Source organism: Morone saxatilis, unplaced genomic scaffold, assembly GCF_004916995.1.
Source record: "Morone saxatilis isolate NCDOM2014 unplaced genomic scaffold, NCSU_SB_2.0 Contig12, whole genome shotgun sequence".
NCBI classification, from domain to species: Eukaryota; Metazoa; Chordata; class Actinopteri; family Moronidae; genus Morone; species Morone saxatilis.
The window spans coordinates 7,624,495-7,634,997 of record NW_023339674.1 but is presented as its reverse complement, the minus strand read 5'-3'; the positions used below and the strand labels follow the sequence as shown (position 1 = coordinate 7,634,997).

Here is a 10,503-nt window from a genome sequence, read left to right as displayed (position 1 = left end):
ACACACACACACACAGCATCACACTGTAAGCATAATGTAATTAGATCCAGCGATCAGATCCAGAGCAAGAAGTGCTGCAGTGGGCGACTCAGCATCTTTCTGACACACATTTGAGTGTGCCGTTTTAGCAGATGACCTGATTCTTTATGTAGTTCTGTAGGGTTCTAGCGCAGTGCAGGGCAGACAACGTCATACCCCAGAGGAGTAAGGGTTTTATCTGGGGGATGACTCAGTACCTCATCACCATTGCCCACAGAACAAAGGATATCTTTGCATTTAGACACCTCAGGGAGCTAAGCATGGCCGTTTTCACAGATCTGAATATTTATCTATCATATCTCAAGTAGTATCTCAAGTTTATTGTTGTTCACATTCAAAATAAGATTAAAATCAGCTCCTGGTAAACTGGCATCAAATGCTTCCATCTACTAGTATATAACGTTATCAAGCCTTCCCAAATCTGAGAATATACTAAATAAAACAATATCAGAGGTCAACACACTGAGATCTTAAGAGCTGACATACTGCACACTGTGTAAGCTGTATTGGAAGTCACAGCTTATGGCAACGCAACTAAAAAAGAGCTGATTTTTAAAATGACTTGATTTAGCTGTCTGAACAATGTGGCAAAAAAAATGCAAATTTCTTTACTGGGTTTAAAATTACATTATACTAGTTTCTATGGTATTAAATTTCTCTAAAGTTATTGTACAACTGTACACTGACTGTTTCAGTGTTTGGACTATGGCCAAGACAGACAAGACTGTTTACACTAACCTACATTTAGAGACGTCCACCTGACAAGACGATCCACTATTATCTGTTTTATGTATTATGTTTGTATTATCTTTTTTATCCTACCTGTTATTAATCATTCAGACATTATTGTTATAGTCATCTGTAACAGGATTTATGACAAAATCCCCAAAACTAAATATGAAATTTGGTTGAACATTTAAACAAAAAAATTAGAAAACCACTGGAATACACAATAGTACTTTGACCTACATACCTGAGTTGAAGAAGTCGATGAGATTTGAAACAGTTTGCAGTTTCCTGCGTGGGACAATGTCCCCAAAGACAGCAATCCAGTGCTTTTTCAAACAATGCAGGACATCTTGCAAAGTCCATGGTGGTTTTAGATAAACTATCTGTTAACAGAAGAAAACACACTGAATAGCCAACATGAAAAATATGTTATAAATTACTGTTTGTATGTTAGCTAGACTGCTGTATAGCACACACAAAATGACCAAAGGAGACTTGATCCATAAAGTTTCACCCAAAACACATAAATCTGATTTAAAATGACCAAGAAGATACCTTTAACTCATGCAAGGATTAAGCCAAATGCCTTATCATCCAGAAATTAGCTCTCTGTGTATCTAGAAACACTAAAATATGGTTTAAACATAAAGTAAAACACAATTTTACCTCTAGCCAGAGGTCATCATAAGCAGCCTTCATTTCCACCTCTAAAACATCAGACAGCACCTCTCGCAGGCAGTCTTCTAATTCAGAAACACATCCACTAAGACATTTTGTCTTCTCTTCATCCTCTCTTTTGCTCAGCCGCTTGTTATCTGTGATCAGTTACATTCAAACATATTGTACGTGAGTAGAGACATGATGCTGGACGACAGGAATTATTTACATGAGAATACATGTGTGTATATGCAGCAGGGGAGAGTCAAGGAGTATATGGCAGCAAGAAATTCACACTAGGTAATATGGCAGCTGTTTCACTGCAAATGCACTTTCCAGTGTGTGTAATACCAACTGTCCTTTGAGTGTGAGTTTCTATTTTTAGTTATTAATATAGCTACATAATACAGAAGGAGTGAAGCAAAGAAAAACAGGAAAGTTGGAAGGGGTGGACAGCCATGGCAAGTGCATGGACGGTATGTGCAGTTAACTATTAGATCATGATGCAATATGCCAAGTAATTTCCTGTTTTGCAGGGAGAACACATTAATCCCTGGCTCACCTTTTTCTACGAGTCCTACAGAAAGGCCTGTTCTCTCTTGACTGTGTGGCTGGACTGTTGTATAGTTCATGTTCAGCATTGGTGATGAGACCTGAGGGCTGACGAGAGGCGGCGTGGAAGTCTTAATGTTTTTCAGAGGATGAAAGCCATGTGTGGATCTCCCAACCTCTGCCTCCAGATCATTCTTGCTGAGGGCCTTCACCCCACTCAAGAGGGCCTTACTGCATAGGTTCTTATCATTGCTGGAGAGGAAAGAGGGGATAACATGTTTTTTTTTGTTTTATCAGGCAAGTCTATGATGCATTAAGACGCTTCAGTCACTTCTATTACAGCAGTCTGGGGTTGGAGGTTTTGGTGGCTAACACATAATACATAAGTATCTGACTAATCCAATGACTGCCCACTAATTTCTCCTTTAATTTGGCAAAATGAACAATAAAAGCATCTGGAAATAGTAGCAGACAAAAAAATAGGTCAAAAGGAAAAATAAAGTGAAAGAACACAATGGTCACTCCACTATGTAAGCCAAAAAAAATCCCTGAACTAAACTCAGAATTCCCTGCTCAGCACATCTATTCTTGCTCAATTACTCTGTCTGGCCCTCTCTTTCTCTCATCCCAACTGGAACTATCTGGCTGGACCCACTCACAGTCACATGCATGTGCATTATTTGCAGAGGACACACACACTGCAGCAGCGGCAGTATATCGAAGGGGGAGGGGGAACTCACGTGCATAGGATGACAGCACACTCTGGGTACAGACTCTGGTACTGCAGGCAGCACTGCAGCACTCTGTCATCATTATTCTCAGCATTAAGACCATCTGGGGACAAGGAAGTAAGAAGATAAAGAGGAAGGGAGAGGAAGAGGAAGATAAGAGTGAGAGACATGACACCCATATAAGGACAAAGAGACATGTTTAATTCAGGCCACTAATAGCTCATGGTAAGCATGTTAGCACACGACACAACAGTGCAGAATATCTTTTTTCTTTTGAAGACAAGGAGGAAGATTCTGAGATGAAGAACATAAGATGGAGATTTTAGGTCAGATACACTAAATGCATTTATGCTCCTAAATACTTAAATAAATAGTAAACAATATCCCAGCTTAATCTCCTTCATCACACGTCCTCTTGAAGTGATCCTTATACCACTGTTGAAAAATGTATGTCTGGTCTATAATATATACAGTTTTAACTTGTGCATGTGTATATTATGATGATGAATTCTGGAGGACCAGCTTTGTGTCAGTGCCATCTAGTGTCTATGTTAGTGTTGGCCGACTGTGGCTCAGGAGGGAGAGCAGGTCATTCACTAATCACTGTTGAAGTGTCCTTGGGCAAAACACCGAATGCCAAGTTGCTACTGATGAGCCAGCATCTTGCATAGCAGCAAGGAGAGGCAAATTTACTAATTCATGGAATGATAGGCTGTTGATAGAAAGGCCATGGTCAAGCTACTGGTTTTAATTGCAAAGAAATAAATTATGCAAACTCAGCTTAATATAATCAGTCAAGGACCAGGCTCGGACAAAATGAATTTTTTTTTACAGCCAAAGAACACAAAGGAACTGGAAATATTATTCTATTGTGATGCTTTTACCCATAGAAAAAGCAAAAACATCCCCATTAAGTGTTTGTTTTGCCTGCAATTTCTGTCATGTTTATACACGCTCTTATGTAACTATAGGTGACATTTATATCAGCCTGCTCAGCCATCATGTTTTTGTGTAAGATAACACCCAACAGTCCCCAGTAGATATGGGCTCATAGACCGGTTATGGAGACAATCACCACCCTTAACTTTTATGTTCCATCCTTGGTTGTAATAAATTAGGACAACTTTCAATGCACTGAAAATTCTTTCTTCAAATGACTCACAGTTGCTCGTGGCGGCCTGCTGCATAGACTGCCCCCAGAGGTGAGGTTCCCGGCTCTTCAGCGAGTTGTATATGTACGAGATGGCAGGGGTGGCAAGGTGGGCCACAGAACCTGACAGGCCTTTCCCCCTTTTTAGGGAATCCAGCTCCTGGAGAACCACCCAGGGGATCAGGACTACAGGGAAGCCCACAGCTAAGAGAAAATGAAGTGAGGGAAAACGCAAGGACTGAAGAACAACCGCTAGCATTTATCTTACAACTGGAGTGTAAACTAACTGGACAGCTTTTATACGGGCAATAGGCTTTACTATATAACATATGAAAAAGCAATACATCATTCTGTATCAAGTACTAAAATCATTTTAAACACCTCCAAGGCCACGAGATATGATCTTTTTCACATAATCCAGGTGACTGAGGAGAATGTTGGTGTCCAAAACAAGGATGAGGTCTTGCTGAGGAGGTTGTTTGCCTGTAGAAAGACAAGGAATAGTGAATTGCTTGTTATTGAAGTGAACAACTGAATAAAATAAATTAAATCATACGCAGAGCAGTTTCAGTGAAAGTGTAGTGCCTGTGAGGTTTACGGACCAGAATGTTATTACATTTTTTGATTACTTTGTTATGTGATCTCATGTTTTACATGATCTTTTTTCTCATTTGGCTCAGTGGGGTTACTCTTTCTTCTTAAAATGACTGCAACATTTCCCAGGATATATTTGGAGACCTGATTCCAAAAAACACTGAATAATCTAATTTTGAGCATTTTAGTAATTTTATAGTTCATTCATTTTGTTGCAGCACCAAACCACAAATTAAACTGCCATAATGTGACTAGACAGGTTTTACTCTGTCAATATATTGTCACTCTGAGGCAAAAGCAAAAGTTCTATGGAAGATAATTATATATCAAGTTTCAAACTTAACCATACGTTGACTTTAAGACTACATTATCACAAAAAGTGAAGAGTTTACACCTAAATATGATGAGTGTCCAAAGTGTACCCAATTTACAATCTCTCAGGAAATCAATAAAACGTACAGTGTGTGTCTGCAGCTCCATCTTCTGGTGGGTCTATGTCCATACAGGTGAGTTCCCCATAGCTCTGCATTACATTCAGCTCCAATCTCTTCTCAGAGCGGGCAAGATGGAGCTCTTCAACCACTTGCATCTACAGATTAAAACAAACAACATACAAACATCCTCTCTGCCATTATGAACCATTGCAACAATACATTGATGTATTTTTACTAGGTGACAAAATGCATTCACTAGAAAACAATAATTTCTGTCATGAAATGAGGTGTAGAGAAAAGCAATAAGTGGCTTATAAAATAATAAAAAATAAAAACAATGCTTTTTATTACCTGGTCACACCACGGCTCTGTGACTGTATCATACGAAACTGGGAGTTGGCCTGACCTCTTATCTTGTCCTTGAGATGGAAAACTAGGAGTAAAATCCAAACAGCTGTGCGCTTGTTGGACAGTTTCCTGCTTGGAGTTGCTAACTGAGGTCCCCGAGTTTGAAAGCTCGGTCTTATGTTGGAGATTACTGGTTGTAGAAATAGGATCATTTTTCTCACTGGTGCTACTCTCTACTGGCCTTGCTTGAACCTTTTTTGGTATTTTAAACTTAATAGGCATAGGTGATGGGGCTGAACATACTTGTTGCTGAGCAGATGATGACTTAGCTGTCTTATGTGACACTGGCGTGATATTCCCTGGGATTGAAGTGACATTCTTCTCCACGTTTGAGCTGCTAACTGAGGTAGTGTGCTTGGCTGGAGTGGAAGGCTTCGTGGCAGATGCAGAGGGAGGTTTTGCTTCTGTACACAGGCTCCTTGGGCCTTTAAACTTATTTTCTTGTAGCCGCTGGCACTTTTCCTTCACAAGCTCCCTTCTCTTCCGCTCCACAGAATCCTTGGAGACGGAGGAGGTCTTGTTCGGTTCCCTGGTCTTGATAGCGCTGCTGTCATGTCCAGTCTTCTCAGCTCTGCACTTCTTCTTCAGTACAAAACACACTTTTTCTCTCTGTTCAGCAGAAACCAGACTGGGACTCCTTAGCTGCTCTTTTAATTCGGATGGGCTCCAACGGGAAGACTTTTCCTTTAAGCTGACTTTAGAAGTCTCCTCTGTTCTCTGAGGAACTGCACCTGCATTGTTGGTGTTCATAGGTTTTGAGGATCCCTTTTCCTCAGTTTTACTCCCACTGACAGTATAATCTTTCCCTGAACTACAAGTTTTAGCATTACTGGACCAATGCCACTGGGATGACACAGCACTTTTTCTTTTTGTACATTCTTCTTCCTTGTTAACCGGATTCTGGTCTGTTGCTTGTGTTTTTGCCAGTTTGTAGACAGGCTTTTTGATCTGACGGGTGCTTTGGGAGACATCTTTTGTGGAACAGCTACATTTAAAACAGAAAAAACATCACAATCAGACATAATTCAAAACATATCAATTAACTAAACAATATTAACAATAATGGGTTGTTAAGTATAGAGTATCTAACCTTTCCTGAGTGTTTACATCTTGCTTTTCCTTGGCACTTTTGTGATTTCTGGTAACATCGTGTTCCTTGGATGTCTAAAAAGATGGGAAAAAACATTAAATCTCTTGTGAACAGCTTGTTGTGAGAGTACAGAGTAAACCCTTGCTGGCAGAAAATGGTGGAGACAATATATAGATGTGAGACTAGAACTGAAACTTGATGAATTTATTAGTTTTAGACATTTTTTGAGCAATAATGCCAAATACTTCTCAAATGGTTGGACAAAAAAAGCAATACGAACTTGTTACTTTCTGCTTTGCGAAAATTGTGATGGCTATTTTGCACTATTTTCAGATTAAATTACATATTATAGGCAAAATGATTAATTGATTGATTGAGAAAAAGAATCGCCAGATTAACATATAACGGACAAATGATTGTTAGCTGCAGACCTCCATGAGACAATGTCTGCAGAGATTTTGCTCTACTAAACTGTGGTAGCAGCGGTGAAAGGGATTGTTTAATGGCAATATTGGATCTGATTATTTCATATGATTATTTCTTGTGATAAAGCACCAAAAAACATTCCAGACAAACACAACAAATGTATGTTATATCATATCGAAATACTGATACTGTGATATGAATTAGAGGACTGTATCTGTACCAAAAGCCCCTAGCAACAATAATAAACAGTGCTGAATGCCTCCTCACCTTCTCATCTTCTTCACTCGAGGATGACGACAACTTCTTGCGCTTTCTCTTCTTGGACTTTTTACCCATTGTCCTGTGAATGAGATATTGAAGAACAGACATGGATTTTAGTGACTATCCAAAACCTTTGTGGAACAATCAGTTTCAACAAGACACCACCTTCTTCATGTAAACATAGGTGAACAATGAAGTGCTCTAGTCATGTCTAACTAATACAGAATTAAACGTCCTTTTAATGAGAGACCAGGAAGATAAAATGTGAATATCAAATGATGAAATACTCTGTCTGCAAGGCGAACTAACTTCTGTCATAATGCTGCTTACTCCCACAAGTGTGAACCAGCTGACACAACACAACAGAGGCTAACACTGTGTAATGACACAAACACGACTATGTATTCAAATCCACATCAAACTAATGTATTATATATTATTATTATACCAGCGTTACTGAATATAGCATGTTGAACTGATTTAAGACACAAAACAAACAAAGACTAAAATTGAATCGTTACCGTTTAAGCCAACGCTAGCTGATGGAAAATAACAACAAAACAACAACAACAGTGCACGTTAATTGTCTTCTTTGTGGTCTGAAATGTTCGCGTACATTAATTCAGGGCAATAAAGCACGTCTTGTAGGATTAAATGTGTAAATCCCAGCTAAGTAAGTTACTCAAATGCCGACTGCTTCCCTAAACAACAACAAACACCTCTTCCGCCTCTTCTTCCTCTACTGCGACTATTCCTGCTTCTAAACGCCACATTACCGCCGCGGCCTGGACTGGAGGTCTGCACGCCTGGTTGTTCTTGTGATAAATATTAGCTCTTAACTCTGGAGAATCTGAGTTGTTCTGGAGGTGAAGATACACACAGCATTCAAATATGTGTCTCCTAAAGAGAGAGAGACATTCATAATGGAGGAGGAGACAGCAGAAGGTCATTTGGGAGTGGGTATCAGTCAGTGCGGGTTATCTTGACCTTTTTTGAGAACCTGTTCTGTCCTGCAGCTGCACAATATCCCAAACAACACCAAGGTTACACCATATTATAAAGGCTGTAAGAGCAGTTAAGTCAGTAGTTTTCCACTCACAGAAAATGATATTGCATCTTGTAGCCTCCATTATCTTTTCCAGCAATACAACCAGGCAGTAATTCAACAGAAGATGCTGTAGTGTGTGTGTGTGAGGGAGAATATATCAATGAAAATGAAACATAGAAACTAGTCTGCTTTTTTACATGTTCAGCTGACCTGCTGTGCACCGACTGAATCAGTCTCTAGTACAGAATTTGAATTAATCAGTCGAATTAGTCAGTGGTGGATTGTAAATACATGTATTCAAGTTGTGTACTTAAATACAAATTTTAGTTACTTGTCCTTGAGTCTTTTATTTTTATGCTACTTTCTATTCCACTACAATTCAGAGGGAAATATTGTACTTCACAATTATTTGACAGCCTCAGTTTAAGTATCAGAAACTACAGATTTATACAGAATGGTCCTTTATGAAACTAATACTGAGATCGCAATTGCAGTTTTATGCCACAAAGTGACACTGTAGCTCCATTCAGAAACACTCTGCTTCCCTTTGCTCATTCACAATAAGCCACGTCTTTTGGGTCCCTGGACATGGCTTTAGCAACAGCTCTGTTGAAGATTTTGAAGGTGAAAGAAATCAGACGACCAACAGATTAGATGTGAGTAGTACCAGCTGCAGGGAATAATCTCTGACTGCTTCGATAATCTTCGACAGGAATGATAACAACATGTAAGAATTGTGACAGAAAAAGTTAATGGGATTGGATTGGGATTCAGTAGATGACACAGTTTGGATTAGATCAGTGACATGTTAAATACATAAAGGTTATATTTGGAAATTGGAAACAGCTTCTCTGTGTTGTAGTTCATAGAGACGGTTAATTCTTCTGGCTTTAGTTGAGATAAAATGTGTTTATGTGGTATGTTGCGATGAAGGTTCAGATGTCATAGGATTTCATCATCAGTGGGCTACACGTATAGCAGTATAGCTTCCCTCATTAGCATTAACATGAAACTCAATCTTCTCTGTGAACATTAAAGAAACAACAAAGCCAGTGTGCACATGCAAATATGTCTTTATGTCATTCTTAGTGAATGAGACTAGACAGTACAACCCTATCACATACATTACTTGACACAACAAGTGTGCATACAGGGCCGTAGTCAGGATTTTAGAAATACTTGTAGATTAAAGGGAAACTTTGCCTATTTTTCCTACCCCTATTTTTCCCATGGTTTTTTTTGCCTAAGTGACTAATGGGTACAACAATTTTTGAAATTGGTGCAGTTTTGAAGCCAAAGCGCTGCAGCCAGCAGCTGTGAAACGGGCTACAAATGTAATCCTTATGAGCAATTGCGCAGCGATAATGTACAGCCACTAAAAATGCTTGGGTGTTTTTTTTTTGCCACAAACAGGATGAGATTGTTATTATAATATGGAAATGACTCTACAGAGATAATCCTTTTTGTTAAAGAACAAGATCCTTTTTGTTTAACCAGAAACAGCCTTCATAGCACTCTGTTCAAAGCCACCAGACTCCATTGACAAAAACTATAATTTTACCTTGCAGAACACGGGTGGTGCTGGTCTACCGCTGTCTGGATCATTTTTTTTTTTTCTGTTATTGTGTGTAATGTTTTAAAGAGTTAGTTTGAACCCAAACTACTGTGTTGAAACATCTTATTCTTTAACAAAAAGGTCTATCTCTTTAGGGTTTCTGTAATGTTGTCAGACACTTATAATAACAGTCGGTCAGTGGCAAAAACAAGCACTTTTAGTGGATTTGCATTGACAGTGTCTCAGTTGCAGTGCTCTTGCTCAATACTGCACCAATTTCAAACCTTGTTGTCCCCATTAGTCACTTAGACGTAAAATCGTGGGAAATCGGGTCCAGTTTGAAAAATACAGAAATTTCCCTTTAAGAGTCCAAAGTAAATCAATAAAATCTGGGTGAAAATTAAGTTAGTCCCTGAGGTTTTTGTTGTAGGTTTGATTTAAAAAGTGAAGTATTCAACAGAATTAGTTTAAAGAATAAAAAAGAGATATTTTGGTATATTTGATTATTTCTGCTGACTGATTGAGAGCTGAGAGTCTGGCACATTTTTTCAACCTCAAACATCTGTGTGCCTCTGTTTTCTTTTTCTTTCTTTCTTTCTTTCTTTTTCTCTCTCTGTATCACTCTATTTCACTGTCTCTCTATCCCTCTTCGTCTCTGTCTCTCTATTTTCATACATTCAAAGACATTTGGCTTTAATCAACGACCAGATTTGGACAGACGGTAAATGCTTCTGTTACGCGTGTGTGTGTGTGTGTGCCCGTGTGAAACTGTGTGATGTTTGAGTATGTGTTTTGAAGGCTCTTTGCTCTACTAATGGTTTATTCAGAA

The 10,503-nt window shown here is 38.9% G+C and overlaps 1 protein-coding gene across 2 annotated transcripts in view; it reads right to left on the bottom strand.

The window, feature by feature from the left end:
- swt1 (SWT1 RNA endoribonuclease homolog) overlaps positions 1 to 7,802 on the bottom strand; it is a 22,772-nt gene extending 14,970 nt beyond the window's left edge. Inside the window, exons 1-11 of one of the 2 annotated variants that reach the window (XM_035652810.1) lie at positions 7,593 to 7,802; positions 7,078 to 7,150; positions 6,385 to 6,458; positions 5,238 to 6,279; positions 4,912 to 5,041; positions 4,240 to 4,341; positions 3,871 to 4,062; positions 2,718 to 2,811; positions 1,988 to 2,229; positions 1,435 to 1,583; positions 1,013 to 1,151 (exon numbers count right to left, since the gene is read on the bottom strand). In XM_035652810.1, coding sequence (XP_035508703.1) covers positions 1,013 to 1,151; positions 1,435 to 1,583; positions 1,988 to 2,229; positions 2,718 to 2,811; positions 3,871 to 4,062; positions 4,240 to 4,341; positions 4,912 to 5,041; positions 5,238 to 6,279; positions 6,385 to 6,458; positions 7,078 to 7,146 — 2,233 coding nt within the window. In that variant the 5' untranslated portion in view covers positions 7,147 to 7,150; positions 7,593 to 7,802. The remainder of the gene's footprint in view (positions 1 to 1,012; positions 1,152 to 1,434; positions 1,584 to 1,987; positions 2,230 to 2,717; positions 2,812 to 3,870; positions 4,063 to 4,239; positions 4,342 to 4,911; positions 5,042 to 5,237; positions 6,280 to 6,384; positions 6,459 to 7,077; positions 7,151 to 7,592) is intronic. The other variant, XM_035652809.1, reaches the window with a different exon arrangement.
- Between the last annotated feature and the right edge of the window lie 2,701 nt (positions 7,803 to 10,503).